Source organism: Centropristis striata, chromosome 24 (genome assembly GCF_030273125.1).
Source record: "Centropristis striata isolate RG_2023a ecotype Rhode Island chromosome 24, C.striata_1.0, whole genome shotgun sequence".
In the NCBI taxonomy this organism is placed as follows: domain Eukaryota; kingdom Metazoa; phylum Chordata; class Actinopteri; order Perciformes; family Serranidae; genus Centropristis; species Centropristis striata.
In genome coordinates, this window is record NC_081540.1 from 16,810,445 (window position 1) to 16,837,163 (window position 26,719).

The window sequence follows — 26,719 nt, forward strand, 5'->3', positions numbered from 1 at the left end:
TGTAAACCTAAGATGTTAATTTAAGGTGAAATCAGTATATTCTACTGTATTGATGTCTGGGAGGAAAAAATATGCGATTACAGCTCTTTCGGAGAATTATATTTCCTAAAGAAAGCATATATACCGTGAATTAAAGTGGTCCAAGCACAGAACCTTGTGGAACACCAAGTCTAGTATTACTGTGCAGTTTCATAATGTATATAGCAATGTAGCCTTCTCTTATTTTTTTCTCCGACTGAACAGTTTGCCTTAATTTCTGATGATAACATAATGTTATTTTCATTTGCTGTCTCGGCGCAGTAATATCATCACTCCTGAAAAATCTTCTCCCCCTCCCTCTCCCTCTCCCTCTCACTTCCGCTCCCTCTCACTTCCGTCAACAGAACAATTTCACTACTAGCTACTATACTAGCAAGCTGCAAGCGATCATTTGCAATGACAGACTTTGTAGACGATGACGACTGGTTAGTAGCTGACCCAGAGCCATATCTGTTTGAACCCGAGTACACAGAGGAGGAACTAGCTCTTATGGACCGTGAGAGGGAGAAGATTTTTCAGGAGTGATGATATTACTGCGCCAAGTCGAAGTGCTCCCAAGTGCTATTCCGCCATACATTATAGTTATCCTTTTTATCCGCTTAGAAAAGCGCCACGTTTTATTTTGTGTTGCCATACTTGGTCGTTTAACTACTCGTGTAGCTGTATTTAAATAGGGAAAACGTGGAGGAGTTTGGTCGCTTCTAACTGTCCATCTGTTTGGATCCTAATGAATGAACTGGGCTAAGCTAAGTGCTAGCCAAGTGGCGCCACGCGCCAGGGCGATTGAGTGCACGCATTGAGACGCAAGAGGTCTGTATCAACTCGTCTTACTTGACCGAATAACATGTTTTAATATGAAAAAACGGTGGAGTGTTCCTTTAATACTTAAATGAGTCAGATTTTTTTTTGGGACCTTGTGAAAGTACTCAATGTATTGTCCTGTTTTAGAAACATAATATAATAAAATGATAATAGCACTAACCCTACAGTGAAGTCTGTGTTTAATGATTTAAAAAAACATAATTTTCAACATTTTTTGAAGTGGCAGAATAAAAAGTCAAAAATGGCCAAAACAGCCCAAGAATCCAAAAGTTCTCTTTGAGAACCTCTGGCAGCAACTATCTGAGGATCACTAGTATTTCTGTAGTTCCAATAACTTCAACAGAGTGACACATCTTCTTTATGGCAGATCGCACCATATTTTTTACTTAATAACTGCGTATTTTTATGGAGATGTTCTGGGTGGTTTGAAGGTCATTTACAGTAGTGTTCAAAATAATAGCAGTCCAATGTGACTAACCAGATTAATCCAGGTTTTAAGTATATTCTTTATTGCATAACAGCTGAAAGGTGCCACAAGCTGGTTGACTCCATGCAACACAGATGTGAAGCAGTTATAAAAAAACTGTGGTCATACAACTAAATATTAGTTTAGTGATTCACAGGATTGCTAAATCCTAGAAACGAAAAAAGTTCGCACAAAATATTATTGTGTTTGTAAAGTCAATAGCAGACACTGCTATGTTTTTGAACACACCGCTTTCAACTAATTGCCCAATTGCACAGCCTTAAGAGCTGCATTTCACGAATGCTGGGTCTTGTTGGTTTTCTGAGAATCTACTGCACCTACTGGTACCTTGTTTGCCATGTAGCAATAAAAATATACTAAAAACCTGGATTAATCTGGTTAGTCACATTGGACTGTTATTATTTTGAACACTACTGTAATTCTGTTTTAGTATGCAACTGCGATTAAGAGTGAATGTCTGCTAAAACTTTTCCTGGACTGTCTTGAGGGATTGGATGATGTTTGTGCTTAGATTAGATTAAACACTGAACAAAAATATAAACGCAACACTTTTGTTTTTGCTCCCATTTTTCATGAAATGAACTCAAAGATCTAGATTTTGAGTGTATAGAAAAAGTTTTAGATCTTTGAGTTCAGCTCATGAAAAATGGAAGCAAAAACAAAAGTGTATTCACTTGTCACAGCAGCACTTCATCTATGGAGTCCAGGGGACAGTCCAGGACACAGTTTCTGTCCCTGTCCATACTGCCCCCTCTCCCACGGACCACAGCAGTCAGTCACAGTACTGAATACTTCTTAAAAAGAAATCTTAGTTCTCAAAGGGATAATAACTGAACAAAGTCAAAGTACAACCCAACACTGGTATATTAGTAGTAGACACAGTAAAAGGTAGTACGAGTAACAAAAGTGGCTGCGGTATTATCACCTGGGGATGTTGAGGAAGACCAGACACTGCAGCTTCAGGTCCTGCACCTTTGATGTTAAATCTGTCCCGTCACACTGGAGAGAGACGGACAGAGATTTGACTTTAAACCTTTTTTATTTAAACATTGCAATAACTGGATTAGACGTTAAAAACATTAAGTTCTCAGCTCCTTAGTGACACTGTGAAGCCATGATTGATTCTGCTGAGACACAGTCATGTGACAAATATTCACTGCAAATCGGACAGAACTGCAGGTTGTTTACACAGAGCTGAGGGGAGAGGACAGGAGAGGTTGTAAGAAAAAATGTAAATAGTTCAATATGTATGTGGAGACCTAATTTTCCCCAAAATGTTAACGAAGGAAAAGTTTTGAATATAGAGATTCCATTTTATTACAATTTAAAAAAAAATATTTATCACATGCTTTTACTTTTTTATGATGCATGTCATGCCATTATTTTTTATTTTTATTTATTCATTCATTTACTTATTTATTTTGTCATAATTCCTAAAGTGGGTATGTATAGTGTGAATAAAAGTGGAACAAGCACAGAACCTTGTGGAACACCAGGACACTAAATATTATTATTATTATTATTATTATTATTATTATTATTATAAGAAGTTGCTGTAAATGTACACTGAGAAGTTTTACAGTACCATGTGTAGTTCCCCCCTTAGTACGTGGGTTCCCTTTCACCAAACATTCAAGTCCACCTCATCTTTAACATGTGTGCTTCTTGCAAATAAATATGAACATATTTCTCTTTTACATAATCCAATAACACTCCCCCTTCCCCCTGCTCTCTGGTGTCACTGATATTAAGTGACCCAATTCCTAAAGCCTCCATAAGACAAGAGGAGAAGAAAAACAGAGTGTAAACTGAAGCCCAACAGGCACATTTATCATGCATCCACTGAAGAGGAGAGGAAAGAAAACAGAGAGAGAAAACAGAGAGAGAAGGGAAGAGGTGGAGCAACTGCGTTTTTATGCAAACGACCGTCTGCTTGAAAGACAGTTACTCACCACAACTTTGATGTGCTTTGACAGGTCTTTGGAGCTTCCCATCAGGAAATCTGAGAACGCTGTCTGTATGAGAGGAACACACACACATAAACAGACAGACAGATGGACAGAAAGACAGACAGGTGAGCAGGATTGTCTCAGAGGAGGATGGAGGCATCTTCCTCCGCCTCTGGCAAAGTCAGCCACACAGCGTTCATCTCTGTGTGTCTCTCAGCAGCTGACCTGAGTAACCTAATGTTCATCACACATATGTGCCTCAGGGCCATCATTGGACATTTGTAACACATCCTAGGAAACAACTGGTGTGACCTAAGACCTCAAACTGTTATATTTCAAATAGACCCAGAACATTTCAGGGACACAGCTGGTTTGACCAACAGTCATACTAGAAGTTCCTTGCTAAAGTGTTTCAGAAAACAGGCTAAAAATGTTGTCTATTCAAAGTAAAAGTATCCTGATAATACAAAAACACCGAACTAAGAGTGACTAATCACCCTTGTTGCATAAATTAACTGAATGTCACGGTGCTGTTGGTATCATTCAGTTGAACCTGTCCCGTCATTCAGCATTTTAACTTCATCTATGTGATTTTTGTGACATTTTTTTTTAATATTATCTGGTCTTGAATTCAATGGTTTGTATTCACACTGTAAACCTAAGATGTTCATTAAAGGTGAACTCAGTATATTCTACTGTATTGATGTCTGGGAGGAAAAAATATGCAATTACAGCTCTTTCAGAGAATTATATTTCCTAAAGAAAGCATGTGTACCGTGAATTAAAGTGGTCCAAGCACAGAACCTTGTGGAACACCAAGTCTATTATTACCGTGCAGTTTCATAATGTATATAGCAATGTAGCCTTCTCTTATTTTTTTCTCCCACTGAACAGTTCGCCTTCATTTCTGATGACAACATAATTTTATTTTAATTTGCTGTCTTTCTTTTTTGGACTGTTTATACTTAAATGAGTCAGATTTTTTTTGGACCTTGTAAAAGTACTCAATGTAAAGTCCTGTTTTAGAAACATTATATATATATATATATATATATATATATATATATATATATCAAGATGATGTCCTACTGTTAATGTTCTGTACATTACTTGTTTTTTGTTTTTACCGTAATACCTGAAATATGCATAAATAAAAATCTAATAAACACAATTGTTTAAGATAAATAAATATTCAGTAATTCACTGACAAAACTGAACAGTATTGTATTCTTACAAGAATACAGTAATATACTGCATATTTATTTATACCAATACACTGTATTTCTAAAATATGGTAAGCAGCTGTTTAAAAAAAATAGTACTTTGCAGTTTAAGCTGCTGCCAGTTAATTATTGCATCAATTTGAATATGGGTCAGCAAACAAGCCTTGTCTACATGTTAAAAGTATTCCATTAAAACTTAAAACTAACGGAGACATTCAGATACTGATCTTGGAGACATGGAGATGCACTCACCCCAGCATAGAACATTTTATTCCTAAAACGACTGTTAAACTTCTCTGGGTTAGCCTCTGAAACAAAGATGGACAGAGACAATAAATTAAGCTTTATTCATACGTCATTATCTTTACACAGCAATATCAACCACAATAAAGAGCCTCTTGTGCTGGTGTATTGTGTACAAACATTTGTATTCATTGTTCTATTTATTAACATTAATGTACCTCTTGACTCGTGGAACTCTAGAGTCACATGGGCATCAAATCCAAGACTGAAGTAATTGTTGAAAACATCTAGAGGAAGCTGAAAGAGCAGATACAAACAGTCACATCTTGGTTAAAATATAGTCCAATCCACAGGTCTTCAAAATCAATCCCATGCACTTTTGATATGTCTATTTCGATTAAATTATAGTAAAATACCACTGCAGTAGCAGCAGTCATTCAGATATGACAGCATTTGGTTTTCTTTTATATATGGGACTTCCATGACAGATAATAAGCAGCATTAGTGGTTACTACATCCATTGTTGATGGCGGAAAGATATTGTGGAAATAATTGTTGGTATCCATTTCGTTTGAATGGCTTTAGATGTAGATTTGTTTTGAAATGGGAATAGTCTACAGTGGAGGGTGTCAGCTCAGAGTATCTGGACATGATAACTGACCTTATCAGTTTGCTGTTCATCCGGTTCGGCCCCTGCACTCTGGTTTGGTTCAACCTGTAGATTCCATCTGTCCAGCTGGACAACAGTTCCATCCTCAACATGGGACAGGATCTTAGACAGAGGTTCGTCTGTATAGCCCTGAAATACATGCAGTTAAATAAAACATGTTGACACACACTGTCAACCTAAATTTACAGTGAAATCTGAATGATATTCTACTACATTGGTGGCATACTGTATACTACAATGCAAGCTAGTAGAATATAATGTAATTCTAGTAATTCACTGTAAATAAAAAAAAAGAAATGCAGTTCTTAGCAGGCGAAGCTGCTGCTAGTTAATTTCTGTAAATTTGCACTGAAAAGTTTTACAGCGCATATACACGAATATTTCGATATATAAACCGCATTTTAACTTCAAAATCGCTTTGGAAAAAAGGCTCTGAAAGTGTGAATGACAATAACTCCGGACATATGTGCGCTTTGAGGAAAATCTGTTGGTGAGTGAACCATCTGCATGTTAGTTATTCGGACATATGCTTGCTTTAAGTCCAAACTGACAAATTAAAGGAAAAAATGCTTCAATAGAGTGTACTAGGGCTCATGAATGTTGAATTAGAAACAGGCCAGCAGCTGCTCAGGCTGCCAACAGAAAGTGGAACATATGTATTTACTCATAGAGTTTAGTTGTGAGTAGGTGTCAGTGTTTGTACCCACCCCTCCCCAGTTGAGCGTCCTGGCGAGGTCATTTCCTGTCCCAAGTGGTAACACGGCAACAGGAGGTGAAGGATTTAATGCCAGTTCATCAAGACAAGACAGGATCCAGCCCACCTGGTTCCACACACAGAGACATGTAGTTACAGAGACAGAAGACCGTGTCCCTCCATCCATCCATCTCATATTATATTCAGGGTTCATACACTTTTTCAGTGGTCAAATTCAAGCACTTTCCAAGGACTTTCAAGGTCCATTTTAAAGCTTTTCCAGTACCTTTCAACGGTTGTAAATGGCATGTTTTAGATGAGTACTTCGATACTAAAAGGGGTAATTTTACTTAACCGTACCACCAGCAATGGTATTACACTTTTAACAACTAAAAGTAGTTTGCTAATCTCATTAATCATACTGGTATGGGACTCTAGGGGCTAGGAGCAAAAGGAAGCTCACAAAAATCATCAACCGGCAGCTGAAGGGAGTTTTTCTAATTCCTAGTGGATGTGAGGGCTCCTGAAGTATTTGTGGGTCTTTCCTCCTAGTTTGGGTCGTGTATAGTTCCACCAGCAACAAGAAACATCTCAGAAACAAGAAGACGCAGGCGAGACGCAGGCTGAGCGGTCTTAATTTCAGACAGGCTATAGGCTATTCAGTTTATTTATTTTTTTCCATTGAAAATGCAGTTATCTATGGTCAGATTGCAAGAGAAATACAGGAAGAATTTCAAGCATTTACAAGCACTTAATCCAAAAAAATCCAAGCACTTTTTAAACCTTGAAATTCAACATTGAAATTCAAGCATTTTCAAGGATTTCAAGCACCCGTACGAACCCTATATATTATGCTGATGACACTTCTTAAGTGCCTTAAGCTGCATTCTACTGAAAATTCCAGCAGGGGGTACTATGTGTGGCTGCAAAAACATTTGTCCATTCATCTCAATGCAAAATGAAAAAACTTTTCACTTGATTTATTAACTCAGAAAGTTTTTTTTAGGACAACGCTATAGTCTCATTTCTTAGTTGACTTGATCATATCCATTTTTATTCGTAAGAGTCTCCGCTCTGCAGTGTGAATATAAGTGTAATACTGTAAAAAAAAATATATCTCACATTATACACTAATGGTGAACACGTGTGTGTGTGTGTGTGTGTGTGTGTGTGTGTGTGTGTGTGTGTGTGTTACTACTCACAGTGCCGTCTCCTCCACAGGCCAGGATCCTCAGATTATGGACTTTACGATACAGCTCAAGGCTACAAGATTGACAGTGGTTAGTTGTCAGTTCATCCAAACGGATCACTAGTAGATGTTCACTGTTCTGTTAGTGTGTGTGTGTGTGTGTGTGTGTGTGTGTGTGTGTGTGTGTGTGTGAGAGAGAGAGAGAGAGACCTACCCCTCCTTTGGTCCTCCCTGGCTCAGGTCAAACACCTGTCTGGGGTTCAGATACCACATGAAAGACTGGAGAATCTTCGTGCCCTGTCAGACAGAGAAACAGGAAGTAGGAAGACTAGAAACTAACCCAGAACCTATTTATAGTTCATCAGCTGCCACTGAGGATTTGTTTTTAAGATTTAAGTCCAGTCCAGGGTGCTTTTATATCAAGATTCAGTTGACTGTGTTGTCCATAAATACCTGGTTTCCTCCACTTTTGGGGTTGACAAACACCAGCAGTGGTTTCATCAGTGGTGAAGGGATGGGTCTGATTATAAATGGCTTCCAGCGTCCTTCCTGTCAGAGAAGAAGAGGATCTGCTCAGATCACATACAGCAGAGCTCCAGTCAGGCTGTCTAACCTGGGATTCATCCATAGGCTGATATCCCAAAACATTTCATCTACAGGTACATCTCTAAAAATTAGAATATCATGAAAATATTCTATATTTTTTGTCAATCATTTCAGAAAGTGAAACTCATACATTATATAGATTCATTACACACTGAGTGAAATATTTCAAGCCTGTTTTTCTTGTAATTTTGATGATTCTGGCTTAGAGATAATGAAAACACAAAACTCAGTGTGTCAGTATAAAACTAGAATATTGCTGGTCAGTGTAATGTGCTGGTCCTGGGTCAGTGGAGGTTTGGGTCCATGTCCTCTGCTGCTGTTGCTCCACTGTGTTTTCTGAAGTCAACGCTGTATTGATGCAGTAATTTATGCAAAATATGGCCCGACTTTTTTTTTTGTAATTGTATGTATTTCCTTTGTATTTTGTGTCTCTTTTGGTGATTTTGTGTCTTATTTTGGTAATTTTGTGTCTTTTTGGTCATTTTACATCCTTTTAGGTTATTTTATGTATTTCCTTGATATTTTGTCTCTTTTGGTCATTTTTGTGTCTTTTTGGTCATTTTATGTATTTTCTTGGTTATTATGAGTCTCTTTTGGGTGATTTTGTGTCTTCTTTGGTCATTTTGTGTCTTTTTTTGCAGCATATTTTTGTGTTAAAAATATCCTTTTTTTTATTGATCTTATGTAATATTCTAATATTCTGAGACACTGAATTTTGTGTTTTCATTATCTCTAAGCCAGAATCATCAAAATTACAAGAAAAACAGGCTTGAAATATTTTTTGTAATTTATGAGTTTCACTTTCTGAAATAATTGACAAAAAAATACTGAATTTTTTCACGATATTCAAATTTTTTGAAATGTACCTGTATACTAGGTCTTTAGAAGTTATCTCAAGACTTTTTTGGGCCAAAAACGTTAATGCATCTAAAGTAAATGTCCTTAAAGAAGGCTGAGAGAAGCAAAACCAACTCCAGGAGAATTTAAATGTGTTGTTTGATTCATAAGTGTATATTTCCCAGAGAGTGATACACCAATACATTCACGCTGTATAAAACATCGTGCAGGACTGACCTCTGCTCCTTTCTTGCTGCTTTTCCTCTTGAATGATGTTCTCTTCTTTTTCTTACTTGACTTCATAGATGACTAGAAGAGACACAGAACAGAGACGGCAGCTGCAGGTCACTTGCAGGAGGATTTTTAATGGAGACCGGAGAGAAGGTAAAAATGTTTTTACCTTCATTAAAACAAATGTGTTAAGAGTTCAAGGCAGAGCACCTGATTAGCATCAGCACATCTAAATCCATTATTCAAATGGTGGAGACATAACCGCTCACATCATTACATCATGCATACCTCATTGTGAAGACATAACCCCTGCGGAGCTACCGCTGTTGAGAAATGTTTCCATATAGTGTGTTTGTTTGGGGAACATGAATTTAAAAAGATGTTCCTGAACTTTACACTGAAACGTTTTACAGTGTGCAGTTAATTTGAGTCCACAAACCAATGGGTGATGTCACAGTGAGTATGTCCACGTGTATCTTTTGGTCATTGGAATTTTTGTTCACAAAAGGATATTTAAGAAACAAAAAACCAGTGGTAATTTGATTTTCGATTCAAAATACAAGGCTTTTTACTTTGTCAAACGGATAGATATAATGTATTTGATTTTCGTGTTCTAGTTATGATAATAAAAAAAAGCTAAAAAAACAACACCCGTTCTTTCATATTCTGCGACCGGAAGTTGTCATTTACAAAATAAAAAACGCAAATGGTCAGTAAATACAGTTTAATCCTCTTTAAATCTTAGTCACATAAATATCCATCCATCCGTTCTCGTCCGGTTATCCGGGTCCGGGTCGCGGGGGCAGCTGGGTTAAGCATATAAATAAAATTTGCATATTCGTTTTCTCGTTGTCTGAGTGAAAAAGCACGTCACTCAAAACGTACGTTTTTTCGATTATCTAAATCATGTAATGAAAACAGAAAAAGGAAGTCCAGAGTTGGAAACAGGGACCACTCCCCTTCAAAGTAAGAGTCATAGTGTCTAAAGTGTGCTGGCTGCTTGGCCATGTTTTGATTTAAATTTTTGTTATTGTAACTAGAAAACAAAAATAAAATCATATATTAAACATCGTCTACCCCCTCTGACCCTGATGAATCAAAAAGCCTTGTATTTCAATTATGTTTGTATTTTAAAACGAAAATCAAATCACCACTCATCTGTGTTTTAATATCCTTTTGTGAACCGAAAATCCAATGAACAAAAGATACATGGACCCAGTACGTCCCCATTGTTCTGTTTTATTTCTTGTTTCTATTCCCTGTTTCGTCTTGTTAGAGAGGCACTTATAAATTAAATGTATTTTCTTATTATTATTTACTTTTACACAGTGCATGCTTATATCCTCAGCCACTTACCAAAGAGTAGATGGTTGGTTTTATTAGTTTTGAGTTCAGTCTTTTACATACTGACTGGGAATGGTGGCTAACCTATTGACTCAATGTACGTTTTGCACCAATATAGAATTACAAAGAGTACTGTGATATAACAGAAACTGATCTCATAGATGTAGTGTGTGTGTGTGTGTGTGTGTGTGTGTGTGTGTGTGTGTAACAGGCATTACCACATAATTGGTCTATTTGATTGGGTTGCTGACTTTGAATTAGAAAAGCTGATTACTCAAAACCCATTTTATTCTGAAAGACTTGTGTTAGTTCTAATTCAGCCAATTTGTAACATAATTTCTTATGAATATGTAGCACAAATAATCATTTGGAAGGAGTTGGATATTTTTCTCTTTGGAGTTTAGGCCAAACAAATGTATTTTAAATGTTTTAGTCCTTTTCACTTTGTTACCTGATGCCGTCGGACTCGAATGATCCATGTGGGCGGGACTATAAGGGCAGCGTGAGCTCCTATTGGACAAGCCTCCTCAATTTGCTGTAGCATGAAGCAGGACACCTTGTTGTGGTACTAGAGAGGGAAATACAACATAATGCCATGTAATTCAATGCACAACAGCAAGAATTTGTGGTAGCTGAGCTCCAATCAATGTCAATGACTTACAGCCTGTTTGCACCAAGAGCAGCTGATAGCCACAATCTCTTTACTGTGGAAAGCAAACTTCTGCTGGAAGCCCTGCACGTAAAAATAAAATAAATAAAACATTATTTTCAGCCCATAAGAAGCCATACCCAGTTATCCTTAAAGGAAAATTATGGGGGATATACCACAGACCAAGTGGACCACATAGAACACATTTATAATACTACCCATAAATGTCAAAGATCTGAGATGTGACATATATGTTACAATGGGCGTTTATGGAATTTATGTTTATATTTCTTATTTTAAAATTAAAAAAAACTAGACACGTTTTCTGCTTACAGAAACACAAATTTGCCTTTTTATTTGCATCTCCAAAACATTTATGAAAATTATTTTTCCGATTTATCTTTAAGTAACAAAATAATAGTACATCAATAATAAGTAAAACCAAATAACCATTTGCCTTTTTGTTTGCATCTCCACAACATATATCAAAATTGTGCTATTAATTTGTTCAGGAAATATGGTCAGAACAAGTTAAATGTAATACAGGAAACCCTATTAACGGATTAGAATTATTAAATGGGTTTAAACAGTCTATTAACAAAAAATAAGCTTTTTGAAAATAGCTACTTTTTACATTTCTGCTTCCAGTCACAGCCACTTCTTGTCACAGTCAAATGACTGTCATCACACCAGGGTGTTGAGTATGTGTCACTTAGGGATTGATTTAATGAGTTAAGGTGAAGCATAAAGCTGAATATGGGAGATTTAAAGTGTTTGTTACACGGGTGTCACCATGGGTTCTTATGGGTTAAAGAAATCATCTTAAATTATTGGTCAATCCAAAAATAGCATCAGAATCATCACTCACCTTCCCACATTGTTTACATTTGCCTTCTTGCCGTCTCCTATGCACCCAGTGATGACGCACCACGATGGGCTGACACACAAATGACACAAAACACCAAATTTATGAACAATAAGGAGTATGAACAGCAGCCAGATCCGGCAGCAGCACTGCTAGGACCCCCGACAACAGTCAGCCAAACTCACCTCTCGGATGTTCCTCGAGCCTGACTCTCTGAAAGACGGTTTACACCTGAAATTAATCTGGAGGAGAGCAGAGGAAGAGATGTAAATACATAGATGATGACTTGATTTAAAGAGGGAAAAGTATGGGGATCCAGAAGAGACGGCTGAGTCTTGATTGGAATGATTTCCAATGAGGTTGGCAGGTGAAACATGTTTTCAGAGACAGAAGAGGCCAAAGAGACAGAAGAGGTTGTGATTGTAGCGCTGAAAGTGGGAAGGCACCATTCATTCATTCACTCATTCATTATCTTTAACTCTATGGAGTCTGGGGCTATTTTGTCCATTTTTGAATCCTTTCATGTCTTTTTGTGTCTCTTTTTGGTCATTTGTGTCTTTTTTGGTCATCTGTGTCTTTTTTGGTCATTCTGTCTTCTCACTTTGTGTCTTTTTTGTCATTTTGTGTCTTTTTTGGTCATTTTGTGTATTTTTTTGTCATTTTGTGTCTGTTTTTTTTTGTCCGTTAGTCCAACATAAAATGTGATTTTGAATCTTTTTTTACTTTCAAAACACTATTATGCTCAATAAAGAATTTGAAATGTTGCAAATGTGAACAAAGGTGTCAAATATAACATATAAGAGGGTTCCATCCAGTTCTATCATTTTATACTAAATATATTTGAGCTTGTCTCCAGTTTTACTTGGTATATCATCATCAAACTGAAACTGGCCTCATGGAGTTTACAGCCAGAATTTTAGAGGTAAATTTACAGTAGGGCTCCACGCTGCTTTGTTTTCTAGTCTGGTTGGAGTCAACAAGTCTGGATTTGGAGCTTTTGGAGACTCCAGAGGGTTAAATGGTAAATGGTAAATTTACCATTTAACCCTCATATAACCTGCATTTATATAGCGCTTTTCTAGTCTCTTTGCGACCACTCAAAGCGCTTTACACTACAGACTGCGCTCATTCACCCATTCACACACACATTCATACTGGTGGCAGAGGCTACCCTAAACGGTGCCACCTGCTACCATTGGGAATTCATTTACACACCGATGAACGCAGCATCGGGAGCCACTTGGGGTTCAGTATCTTGCTCAAGGATACTTTGACATGTAGGCTGCCTGGTCAGGGATCGAACCACCAACCCTCCGATTGGTGGGCAACCCGCTCTACCAACTAAGCCACAGCCGCATATCAGAACTCGGGTCTTGGGGGGCTGGAGCGGATCCAAGTGGACATTAGGTGAGAGGCGGGCTACGCCCCCGACAGGTCGCAAGACTATCACAGGGACAGACAAGCATTCACGTTCTCATTCACTGGAGAGAACCCACGCTGACACGGAGAGAACATGCAACTCCATACAGAAGAGCCACAAGCCGGATTTGAACCCGCGACCCTCTTACTGTGATGTGATGTGTTCAAAAGTGCAAAAGTGGCCACCACAACCCGGGAGGCACCATGATTCCCCATAATGCAGTGTGCACAGAAAAAAAACAACCAGTCCTGACATGTGTTTGACTTCGTCTCCGTACCAAGTCCTTTGCTGTGCCCTCCACCTTTACAGACCAAGAAGCGGTCTTTGCGTTCTGCCACGTTGGAATGAACAGGGCCGACCTTTTTTTAGATTCCACTTTAATCAACAGGAAAATGAGATGAAGAGAGAGAAGAATATTGGAGATTTAAGAAGAGAAAATGACCCCTCCGTGGTGAAAAGAGGACGTTTTTAAGTGGTCCGTGTGTTTCTGTCAGATCGAGGGTCAGAGAGGAGAGGCGGGAGGAGTTTTGTGTGTCTCACTCTAAAGTCGGGGTCATTGAGGGGCAGGGTGGCGTCCAACAGAATGGCTCTAGAGCTGGGGAACTGCAGGTTAGACAGGAGGAAGGGTTAAAGACAAGCTGCCTGCTCTTCTTTTAAATGTGCCTTAATGAATAGAACTGAAATGAAATAAGTGTTAAGTTAAATAAATGTGAAAAGCAACCATCCTTGAATCCAATTTTAGATTTCCATCATGACTGAGGGTTTAAAGTAATCCTTCTTTTCACTTCTCTCTGATCTTAAACTCATCCTTTAAGGACTGAAAGTTTAATCCTTCTTTATTCTTGCCTCTATCACCTTTTGTCCCTTGTGAAAGATGCTTTAAACATGCGTCTTTAATCTTTCCCTCTCCACCTTCGTCTGTCTGGGACGGCTCAAGTTTTACACCTGCGTCTTTATGTTTCTTGTCTCCATTAAGCAGATTAAAAAGGTGAACTATTTTAGATTCCCCTGGATCAGCCGGCTTGGTAAAAGTATTTTGAAACCATGAGAGAGAGAGAATACCTTTTCCAGTTGTTCTATGCAGATGGTGTGGGCCACTATCTTACAGGCAGCACACTTCCTCCGGCTGACGGACTTTTGCTGAAAGAGAAATAACATGGAAGACAGATAAAAGAAACATCACGTGTGTAATATCATCTCTGACCACTGGGGGTCAGTCCTGTGCTGCAGAAAGTGGAAGGCTGGAAGCAGATGCACTGAGAAATGATGTGACATGACAGTGTGTGACATATGACGACTTTGTGATGGGCTCTCCATATGTTTGACTTTGATACGAGCTGACGTGAGTAAAATTATAACATGACATGACCGTGTTTGATGACATGCTGGATGCTGGGAATGAATCACTGCAGCATCACTGTGCAGGAGGTGTTGCTTTTTAGTAAAGATAACACAACGTACGAGTCACTGTCATGGAGCTGTCAGAGCATCACTCAGCCCACTGCTTAGCCAACATCACCTGGTTTAATTAAAACTTGATATATTATTGCTGGGCACTATAATCCTTACATTTATAGTGAAATCTGAACAATATTCTACTGTACTGCCCTACAAAGTCTAACTGCAGTGACTACATTTTTGGTCAAAATTGAGTTATAACTAAAAATAAACTCCTTGATGTCCGTTTTATCTTGTGACAAAGTTTTAGATTTCAGTTTTGCTTTATTTCAGAGAAATAATTATAGAAAAACTACAAAATCCAACTCAAAATCAAGCAGTTATCGCACTTATTACGGTCTTCTTTGGATATACATACCAATTTAAACGTACATTTATTTGATCGGGAAATTAATATCTAGATAGTAATGGAGTAAAAAAGTGAGATAAAATGATATTAAGACTAAAATATAACATTTCCTTGTAAAATTAAGTCTAAAATACACAAATCTTTGAAAAGAGTTTTTGAAGATGCACAGCAATGCAATAACTACGTTTTTGGGGTCAAAGGTCAAATAAATCATCCTGATTTTTTAGCATACAAATTACTTCATCAATACGTGTAGAAATAAGTGTCACTTTTGGCTGGCCAGTTAAAAACATTTAAAAAAAAATTTAAAGCAGTTTTTCTCAGTTTTATACCTGTGTAGTTACTGCAGTTAGACTTTGTAGGGCAGTGTACATTCATCTCATACAGTGTCATACTGTATATCGCTATGCAATCTGGGAGAGAAATATGTGATTACAGCACTTTAAGAGAATGTCATTATTTACAGGAATTTAATGTAAATACTTTTAAACCGGATTGTGTTGGAAATTTACAATAATACAATAATATACTGCAAATTGATTTCTAGCAATGCACTGTAGGGGTGGGCGATATGGCCCTAAAAGATTATCACGATATTCGGTTCAGGGTATTTTTGAGATAACGATATTCTTGACGATATTACAAAATACTGAAAATGATACAGAAAATATGATATTTTAGTCAAGACAAACCCAGTTCTATCAATCATAAATCTAAAATGTAGTGTAAATTGCAAGTATCAACAGTTGCCAAATACAAAAAAAAATGACTTTTGTCTCTTGAGTATTAGAAAATAATTAAATATAACCATCTAGGGAGTCTGGGGGCATCCCCCCCTGGAGATTTTTTTTTCATTTAAGCCTATTCCATCATATACACTGATCTTATCATTGCATATTTCAATTTATAATTGTAAAGCATCTTATTTTGACACTCAAAATAACTTTATTATGAATAGTATAGATATACTTTCAGTAGCTTGAAATGTGACGTTAGTGCAGCACATGAGATTCTGGCGGGTCGCTACAGTCTAGGTCATTAATGGAAACCCTTACGCCACTACGTCAAGAAGTACGAATGTTGCCAAAATCATGATGTGCATTTTTTTTTACCCATAAAAAAAAAAAAAAAAACAGTATTATCGTGAATGATGCGATATGGCACACCCCTATTGCACTGTATTTCTTAAATACAGTAAGAAACTTGTAAATTAACCGGTTAATTATTGTAAATTTATAGTTAGCGTTATTTTACACAATCATATAATTTCCAGTAGAAAGTGTTGTCAAGGTCTAACGATGAAGATTGAATCCCTTTTTCCCCACTGTGCTTGCATGATGCAATTGTATTTTTGTCTTGTGCTTTTTTAACACTTTTTATTCTCTTTTGTCCTCATATCTTGTTCATTCTTATGATGATTATCCAGTGTTTGTGTCAAGGTTATAATAGTTTTGGATTTTTCATTAGTTTTAGTTTGAATTTTATTGTGACTTTTTGTTTTCAAATTCAGTTAGTTTTAATGAGTTTTTCTTTTTTGAAAAAGGCTTAGTTTTAGTTTTTTTGTAATGGGTTATTTGTTGGGTGCCAGATTTTTTTAAAAATCACAATAAATGTTTCCTTTATTTCCTTTGTCTGATCCATCTCAGCCCCAATAAGTTTATTAAGTCATAAAACCAGATAGATGAAATAGATTTCATATCAACCAAAAAGGTTTACGGATGAAAAAAGTTGACAAAGACGAAAACGAAGGACATTTTCACTATAATATTAGTTAGTTTTGTAACCACAAATTACAGTTTCAGTTAATTATTGTTTTTTTAAAAACTTCTAGTTTTCGTTATTTCGTTAGTATTCTTTAACTATAATAGCCTTGGTTTGTGTATTACAACGCTCTTCTGCATTTTCAAAATATTACCAACAAAATGAAAAAAATGAATGAAACTGGGAGGGCCCCGGACAAGAGAGTGAATGGACACTGAAAAAAACGAAATCAACTTCCTGTGTCACATCATCCACTGGGAAGAGGTCAAAGGTCATACACCAGGAGTCAGTGAAAGATCAGCTGAAAGCATCTCTACCATCTCCCCTCATGTACAGTATTCACATGTCAGCTGAGCCTATTTCATTGGGAAAATGCCTATGAGATGCAAATAACACCTGGGAATAACAAGGTGTTTTTACGACTGCTTCAGTATTTCAGTTGGTGCAGATACTGAAGGGAAATATTTGACTGATAAATGTTAGCAGATTCCGATGTGTAAACACGCGAGATGCCAGCATGCAGATATATAAACATTCTGTCTGAAAAAGTGAAGAAAAATATAACGCTTTACATGAACACACTTTGCTGAAACTACTGTATATGAATGTGTAGACAAATGGACAGAGGAGAGAGGGTGAGGGTAATTAGAGTGAGATACTCACCAGTGCTCTGGCAATACAGTGTTGTTCTCCCACATAACAGTAGTCTCCAGAGACGTTTGTCTCAAACCAGATATGGTCTCCGTACAGAGCCGACTCCTACATGGACAAACGCACAGAGACATTGGTGACGATAATATCTTTTCCTGTAAACCTTAGATTTAAATTTACAGTGAAACCTGATCAGTATTCTACTGTATTGATGTCGTACAGTATCATACCATATATTGCTATGCAATCTGGGAGAAAAACAATTTGTGAGAACAGCACTTTAAGAGAATGCTATTATTTTGAGGTCATTTTTCCTAAAGGAAGCATGTATAATGTGAATAAAAGTGGTCCAAGTATAGAACCTTGTGGAACCATGACTAACATTACCATGCAGTGTCATAATGTATATTGCAATGCAGTCTTGGAGGAAAAATATGTGATTACAGCAGAATGGCATTGTTTATAGGAATTTACTGTAAATTTACACTGAAGAGTTTTACAGTGTACGGTAAATATTCAGTAATTTACTGGGGAACAGTATTGTGTTGTAAAGTTACAAGAATACAGTAATTTATTACAAATTTATTTCTAGTAATACACTATTTCTAAAATACAGTAAGAACCAGTAAAAAAGTACAATACAGTATAAAGATCCTGGTATATTATGCTCTTTTTCAACTTTAAATCAACTTTCTAACATATTTCAGAACTCTTGACAGTTAAAATTCGGGAATAAATGTTCAGTATGATGGCAATTAAACAGAAGAACGAGTGTTATCCTGTGTGAAATCAAAGTAAAGGTAAAAAAAAACACTTGTGTGTCTTTGCTCTGAGCTCTTTGGATATCAGTTTAACAAAGCAGACTCACAGTCCAGTCCAGAGTGCTGCGGATAATTGATTCTGGGTCGGTCCTGTTCAGGGATGATGTACTGGGCTCACAGGGCAGATGGTGCAGGCCAGACTTAGCTATTGCTTTCCTGGAAACACAGAGACAGAACATTGCAAATTATCCTGATATTGGATTTTTTTCTTGACAATAGAACTCAAATAGGTAAAAACAAATAAAAATAACTTTAAAATGTTAATGATTCATGTCTTAAATGAATTTTCATTCTTAAAAGAAACTAATGGGAAAAAAAGTAAAGGGGAGAAAATTGTCATATACTAAAAAAAAAATATATAAAAATATAATGAAAACCAGAAAATGGTAACCTTTAGTTTGGCCTTAAAAAAAGCATAAAATGCAGCTGGGGAAATATATCAAATATTTGGCATTTCAACTAATAAAGCTGTACACGTGACAGTGCAGAGACCTTCCTATCATCAGTGCTGCACATGTCGAATCAAAAAATATACACATACAACAAAATAGGTCACGTCACACAACAGCATCACTTGTTATCCATCCATTATAAGAAATTACCCATCATGTCAAATACTAAAGCAAAATGTTGTAGGGTTGTGTAAACCAGGGATGAGGATATGTCCATATAGCAGAATAATGCAACTTCCTGTTATCGATATGGTCATAACTCAACTCTTATACCATCAGACTTACTGTCTAGATGCTGCTGTTTTCTCTCAGGTTATGAAAATGCAAAGAAAGTATATTCAAACAAGTGCAGAGTGTTATTTTTATTGGGTTAGGGGGGGTTTTGTGCCATTTTTATCATTCCATGTGAGCACCGAATAAACTTTTCCAATGATTCAACTAAGACGCCAGGCTAAAGAAAGAATTGTCACTGAATCTAAAACATCTAAACAATCCATCTGAAGCAGCAATTAGGGAAGATGAAAAGACTGAGGCAGAAAGTGAATTGAAAGAAAGTAGCTTTTCTAAGGCAGGTGATGGACAGGCTGAATAGAAACTCTGCAGCAGGCTGCTTAGATAAACTGCCCACATTTTGGAATAAAATAAACGTTGTGTACAAGGAACAATTGTGTTTGGAGACAAGTTGTAAAGTAGCACACTGTAAACCTTAGATGTAAATTCACAGAGACATCTTAACAGCATTTTACTGTATTGATGGCATAATAAACTATTTCCAAAACAAAAAAAGAATAAAAGTAACAAACAGTCTTTTTTACACTACATGAGATTACTAAACAGAATATGGAGTGTTGAAATAAAGTCGTAATCTAGAAAAAGGCACATTTCATCTTCAGAATATAGCTTGCTTGTTGCATACTATGTTACACTTTGTAAATTTTCACACAAGATGCTTCTTTAGTTTAACTGTGGCATTGAAGTGTTTCATGGTAGGGCTGGGCGATATATCGATATATTTTTTAATGCGATATGGAATTAGACCATATTGAATATATCGATATAGTTCAAATTTGCACTATGATCCTTACTCCAGGCAAGCTGCGGCTTTGTTTAAGTTATTTTTATAGTTAAACGTGCACTTTATGGAGCTTTGATTTTTTTTTTTTTTTTTTTTTTAAAAAGGTACTCCTGTTGTTATACAGTATTAATCCATCCATTCTCGTCCGCTTATCCGGGGGCCAGGTCGTGGGGGCAACAGGCTATTGTATTACAGTATTAATGTTCACTTAAATAAACGGTTTCAATAAAACTACTTGACATGTCACATTTAGCTTTGACTGAACACTTGCTCTCACTTTGCGTTAAAAATATCAGATATATATCATATCGATATTCAGCATAAATGTATCGGGATATGATTTTTGGTCCATATCGCGATGTAGAAGTATCCCACCCCCATCCATTTAAAGTATCACTTGTGCTTTCATATTTAGTCAGTTTTCACAGCAGTCACAAAAAGTGATACTGTGATGCTGTGGAACATCCTCTACTTTGACATATTTTAGACTGTATTAAGCCTAAATTTTATCTATGGAATAGATAACACATTGCAGCATCCCACAGTGTCACAGCTGTGTTAAAGGTTTTTTTGTTTGTTTGTTTGTTGTTTTTTTTAAATAAAAAGGAAGCTCCAAGGTTATTTATCTGCCTCTTAAATTATGAGATATCTTGTGTTTTACTGTGACATTTTTTCCTGATAGCAACACTAAAGGAGGGGTCTGAGGGTCAATACAAATATAATACGGGCTATGAATATCCCCAACACATTTCACAGAAATCTGGGTATTAGTTTTCAAGATATTCAATGACACAAAGTCCTCCTCAAGGGATTGAAATATCCATATCAAATTTCTCTTTCCGACAGATATGAGCACAAAAATGACTTTTCACTTTAATGTCACTGTCACCCTGTGACTTCCCTCAGGCCCTAAAGCCAACGCAGAAATGTATTAAACTTGTATTCTTTTTAATAGCAAACAAGGATCCCACTCCAATGCTTGTAACAACAAAAAAAGTCAGGTTGTATAGAGGTCTATGAGAAAATAACCCTCCTTCTCACTTGATTTAGTACCTTGGTAAACATACTCATAATGAGTTTATAGTCTAAAATAGTTTCAGCAGTTCTTGAATGCAGCATGATGTTTATTTTGTAAATTATGGTCCTATTTCAGGTCAAATCAACGATAAAAATGATGCTTGCTAGCCAACGTTGCTGTTGTCTGCTTTGAGTGAACTTTCACCCTTTCGCGGTGTGTTTTCACTTCATTAGAGTTAATAGTAGCATTTTGGTCAAAAATGTTTTGTTGAGTGTTTCTCAAAGGCTTGTTCTTCTTATGGATCCCACTGCAGACCATGATTGGTCAGGGTTGTGCTGTTAACATTTAAAGGCATATGGAGGAATGTTTTCTCAACTGCTTGTTTAGTTCAGGTTGGAAATCAAACCTGGGAGTGTCAGTTTAACTCCCTGCTGCGTGGTGGAGAAATTCATGTTATGTTTAATCTAGTGTGGATTGGTGGGAAAATGGTAAAGGATGTTGATCGGTTGGTGACACTAACTTTAGGGTTAAATTAAAATTACTCAAGGTCTCTTGCAGGTTTAATCACGGTAAATAAAACCTTCTAACAAATGCTACAGTTCCGCTTTGCTTGGTTCTTCCAAACGGTGACAAGAAGACCTGATGCGGCGACACGACACTCTGACGCAGAACATACGGCACCTCGCTGACCAATCCGCGTCCAATTAACTTCTTGGGAATTGCAGTGGGATACCGCTAACTGATAACTGTGCACCCCCTCTCGTTCAAATAGGGTCACTTATTGCTCCAAAAACATCAAAATCATGGCAGCCAAAATGCTTCAGATCGAAGGGTGACACTAGACCTGTCACGATAGTCAACATATCGACTTATCGTTCGATATATAAAAATGGACAAGATAGTTTTTGTGGACTCGATAATTGTTGTTTACATAAGCCATCAACATTTTCAACATTTCACTGGAAGTCAAGTTTCCCGACGGCTGCACAACTCCAGAAAGTTTGGTGGAATAAAAGGAATTGGTGCCAAAGCCGGTGTGGGAACATTTCGTATTTCACTGTTCAGCTCAGCAGAAGAAGAAAAAGAAGGTTACTTTTTTAATGGGGAAATCCAACTTCTGCATTTAAACCATCATTTTTTACACACAAGTGAACACACCATGCAAGGAGCAGTGGGCTGTACATTACTGCACCCGGGCGGTAGCACAACAACTGCGGCCTTCGCTTATTGTAAACAAACCAGCATGCCAACTGTACACAAAGTGTCCTCCGCTGATCGTAAATTAAACGGCGTCACTAACTGTGCACAGAGTGTCCGGTGCTTGTTGTAAACTAATGGAGGTCGCTAAGTGAACACCTGCTGCTGCAGCACATACACACTGTACGTGCTACAGAGCTAACTGTTAGCCTGTTAGCACTGACTGTCTTAAAGGAGCCACGCATCTCTTACAGTGGACACAATATAACACTGACTTTTCGTGCTATTTCAGTAATACTGCAAATGTTTGACAGGCAGTAGGAATTGACAAACAGCTGTTTATATATTATCTATAATATATAATAATGAGATTTATCTCAGTGCAATTTCTGTTAACAGAGCCAGAGAGTCTAGTTTATTTGTTTTGATAGTTTATTTATTTATGTTTTTTTTTTTTTATCTAGGATGTTTTAATATTTATTTTCCACATTTCAATACCAATATTTAATATTCTTGAGATTTAAAAATGAATTGCTGTGAAAAGGATGTACTCCACAATACTATTATTTATCATGATAGTTCCTGGGAAAATATATCATCCTAAAAAATGTGTTATCGTGACAGGCCTAGGTGACAGTGCTCTGTAAGTCAATAACCAGTAGAAGGCAACAAATTAGTGTAAGCATCGTATGAAGACTTCTCTACAGATGCAAAACCAATACAAGTGTGTGTGTGTGTGTGTGTGTGTGTGTGTGTGTGTGTGTGTGTGTGTGTGTTTTTGTGTGTGTTACATACGACAGGAAGTTCTCCCATGTATCCAGATAAGGGTCATAGTATATGGTGGTTCCCGCTGGTCCCCCCAGTGGTGAAGAACAGCTTTTATGGAGTGCGGAGCCAGAAGAAGTCACACTTGTTTCATCAGCCCTGGACTCAGAGCTCAGACCTGCTGAGGCCTGCTGACCCAAACTGGGACTGGTTGTGGAGGTCTGGATCTGTTTATTTAGCATCCAGTGAACTTGGCTGGACCTTCTCCGATTATAGTGACCGTAAACTCCATAAGCTGTACCGCTGCTCTGATACACCGCATCTGCTGGGAGGAGGTGGGAGGAGTTTCTTCTCAGGCAGCGGGGAGGGCGGAGCAAGGGGCGGGGCGAGATGTTCTCCATGGTGACAGCTTGGGTTAAGTGCAACAGAGCTGCTCCAGTTCTGTTCTCCACTTCGCCATCACTCCCTTCCTCTGCATCTGACTCGGAACAGGAATACAGTTCCTCCTCTTCCTCTTCTTTCTCTCTCGCTCCTCTCCCCATCTGGACTAAACTCGCAAGTAACATAGAAGATCCGAGTAAATGAGGTTCAATAGATTTGACTTTAGAAGGACGTCGATGTCGCATGGCCATCCCTCGATGTACGTAGGGGACTGGACCAGCTGGGCTGCGGGCATGGTGAGCTTTGTACTGAACTCCTCTTCTTCCTCTCTTGAATACATCTGCTCTGTCAGCTCCTCTTCCACATTCTTCTTCACTTGTTAGACCCTCTGTAGTGGACTGTCGCCTCTGTCCGCTGGCCACCAGCAGGCCAACACTGGGCCGCCTGCGCTGCTCAGAACAGACTGGAGGTAAACCAACAGAGGAGCGTCTGGACTGGACTAGTGCTACAGAGGGCAGGCCCACACTGGAGCGTCTCCTGGCTTTACTGGTCTGGAGAGCAGGACCAGGCTGGCGTCCTGCAGCAGGGTGCTTCTGTCTTTTGGCGCGACGGCGGAAATGGCGTTGGAAGAAGAAATCCATGGTGTCTTGGAGTGCAGTGGAATATTAAAAATGAAATGTGGGATGTGATAGGATAAACTTGTGAAGAACATAGCAGTGTCTTCTGATACCAAGCTTAAGGTCAAAGGACACATAGCAGTTCACAGGGTGTTTTACTGTAACAGAAGATGGTATCCATGTTAACTGAATCCAGCTCCTCTTCTTTTCAATCTTCCTTTAGAAATGCTGAAGGGACAAATGCACTGTAAACCTTAGATGTACAGCACTTAATCCAGCTGGCACTTAAAAGAGAATGCCATTATCCACAGGGACTTATATGGGCTGAAATATGGGCCACCAGAAACTGAATTTGAATTATTTATATTTGAATTGCTTAACTTGAATCATTGGATTGAAAAACAGAATCTGTATTGTAATTTGAAATTGAATTTATTAGTTTGCAACTGAACATTCAGTTCTAACAATTTCATTTCATTTTTTTATGACGAACATCCGGGTAGTTGAGGCAGAGCAATCGAGCGCAGATACGCAGAGCGCATCTTCGGCCAACCAGCACCTCCGTTTTCTTTTGTAACATTTGTTGCTACCCGGTTGCCATAGCGCCTCTTCGGCCAATCCATGGTCAAGCCAGATTAACTACTTCTTCCCTTTCGTGGCAAGTGGCAACCAGGTGGCAACAAATGTTACAAAAGAAAACGGAGATTGGCCGAAGGTCGAAGGTTACAAATTAATAAATTCTATTTCAAATTATGTGACCCAAATTCAGTTTTTTAACGCAATTATTCAAGTTAAGCAATTCAAATTCAAATATAAATAATTCAAATTCAGTTTCTGGTGACATATTTCAGCCCATATACTTAAATTTTCAGTGAAAAGTTAAACTAAATGACATCAACGGAGACAATAGTTTCAACAAACCTTACTGATCTATCATCCTTCCAACTAATATACATCTCATTCCTTATCTACTAACCAGCTGTTTAATTAGATCATCTGATGCAGTGCTGCTTTGTTCAAAGTCACTCAAGTCATTAAAACTGGTATCAACCAGCAGCCCCTTCACCGTTTCCCCTTTTCATTCAAAGTATGATTGTTCATTAATTTGTTCTTCTTTTAGAACAGTATTGGTATACTCATATCGGTCATGACTGCACGCCTGTCAGCAGAGGGATTTTGAGTCCAGGCCAAAGAATTCTCATCAACTCTGAAGCTTTAGCCTCATTTAGCTCATGGTTTTGATTTTAAGGCACATTAACCGTTTTGGTTCAATTTGCTTTTTAATCATTCAGTGAAAAAGCTCTGATGAACCAACTGTAGGTTGTTGTGGTTTCCCTCCTTAGTCATCAATGCATCTACGGCAATGCCCCCTCATATCTTACTACTCACCCCGCAAAACACAACACGCTCTCCCCACTCCACCAACTCAAACCGCCTCCACACACCCAGAACCAGACTCCGCACCATGGGAGACAGACAGGGCTTCCTGTGGAGCCTTCCTGACACCCTGAGGGCACCACAGTCCATAGACACTTTTAAAAAAGGACTAAAAACTTTCCTTTTTAGCAAAACCTTTGGTTCCTCTGTCCAGATGGTTTTTAGCTTGTGTATGTTTGCATATATGCATACTTTTTCTTCAGTTTTTAGCTGTTTTATCCTTTTTTATAATTAGACTGTTATGCTTTTACCCTGTAGCACTTTGAGATTTTCTCTAATGTAAAGTGTATTACAAATAAAATGTATTATTATTATAATTATTAACTGTACACCACCTGCACGGCACCAAACAATGATCAAATCACATGACTTCATGATGTCACAAAGGAAAAACGAAGCAACACTGAGCCCTGCCGTCAACTTCCCTCTAAAGTACTGGCTTGAAACTCCATGCCAGTTTTTGTTTGATGACGATTGGCCAAGAAAAATCGGAGATAAGGTCAAATATATTTCGGATAAAAATATAGCACTAGAGGTTATCCTCATTTTACCTCTTGTGTTATATTTGACACCTTTGTTCACATTTGCAACATTTAAAATTCTTAATTGAGCATGATTGTGTTTTTCAAAGTAAAATCCGTGTAATTTCGGGTTTACGGGTTTAAAATGTTGATACAGTAAGTCAAAGAGAAAAAATAATCAGTAGGTCATATGGGTGAGGTTGTGCTAAAAAACACAGCATAGTAGACAAAGTGTATACAGGCAGAATAAAAAAGTCAAAAATGGCCAAAATAGCCTAAGATTCCAGGGTTAATAAACCCAAACTTGAGGCTGCATCTTCTAATATATTATATGTTGATTTTTTCAAGTACCCAGAAAATGCCCTGCATTCTGACCCAGGGCTCAGTCTGACTAAGTATTAAAGATCAATAATTATCAAACAGAAGCCGGGGAACTGCTGTAACTTCCTGCATTCAGAGTGCAACCGTACACCACACATGCAGCTTCGGATGCGATATTTATTTCTTATCAATGTTATTAATTATGTTTAATAACGGACATGAGCAGACTTCTGAACAAGTGCAAGAAAAAATGAAACTGAAACGTTATTGACTTATTTGAATGTGGTTAAATACTAAACAGCATGTCACTTGGCAGATCATCATGACTTTTGGCATTTGACTTTCCGGTGCTTTGAATCTTGCTATTCACCACAGTCTCTCTCACACACACACACACACACACACACACACACACACTGTGTTGTTTCTCATCAGCAAAGATTAGACATATCATCTGTCCAATCTGCATCTTGATAAACAATGGCAATGCAAGCCCACTAAACTAACTTGTAGCTCCTCGTTCGGCACTTGGGACTCCTTGTTTCTGTAACAAAATGGTCAATGGACTGCACTTATAAAGCGCTTTACACTACGTTCATACACCCATTCACAATGGTGGCAGAAGCC

General features: G+C 37.8%; 1 protein-coding gene across 1 annotated transcript in view; it reads right to left on the reverse strand.

Annotated features, from left to right (window-relative positions):
- LOC131962755 (diacylglycerol kinase zeta-like) overlaps window positions 1-24,026 on the reverse strand; it is a 112,305-nt gene extending 88,279 nt beyond the window's left edge. The window contains exons 1-19 of the mRNA XM_059327810.1: window positions 22,846-24,026; window positions 18,356-18,464; window positions 17,500-17,595; window positions 14,331-14,408; window positions 13,809-13,871; window positions 12,034-12,090; window positions 11,852-11,920; window positions 10,996-11,067; window positions 10,786-10,902; window positions 8,997-9,068; window positions 7,770-7,865; window positions 7,531-7,613; window positions 7,330-7,390; window positions 6,141-6,254; window positions 5,425-5,562; window positions 4,982-5,060; window positions 4,773-4,828; window positions 3,301-3,363; window positions 2,274-2,347 (exon numbers count right to left, since the gene is read on the reverse strand). Coding sequence (XP_059183793.1) covers window positions 2,274-2,347; window positions 3,301-3,363; window positions 4,773-4,828; window positions 4,982-5,060; window positions 5,425-5,562; window positions 6,141-6,254; window positions 7,330-7,390; window positions 7,531-7,613; window positions 7,770-7,865; window positions 8,997-9,068; window positions 10,786-10,902; window positions 10,996-11,067; window positions 11,852-11,920; window positions 12,034-12,090; window positions 13,809-13,871; window positions 14,331-14,408; window positions 17,500-17,595; window positions 18,356-18,464; window positions 22,846-23,837 — 2,489 coding nt within the window. The 5' untranslated portion in view covers window positions 23,838-24,026. The remainder of the gene's footprint in view (window positions 1-2,273; window positions 2,348-3,300; window positions 3,364-4,772; window positions 4,829-4,981; window positions 5,061-5,424; window positions 5,563-6,140; window positions 6,255-7,329; window positions 7,391-7,530; window positions 7,614-7,769; window positions 7,866-8,996; window positions 9,069-10,785; window positions 10,903-10,995; window positions 11,068-11,851; window positions 11,921-12,033; window positions 12,091-13,808; window positions 13,872-14,330; window positions 14,409-17,499; window positions 17,596-18,355; window positions 18,465-22,845) is intronic.
- Between the last annotated feature and the right edge of the window lie 2,693 nt (window positions 24,027-26,719).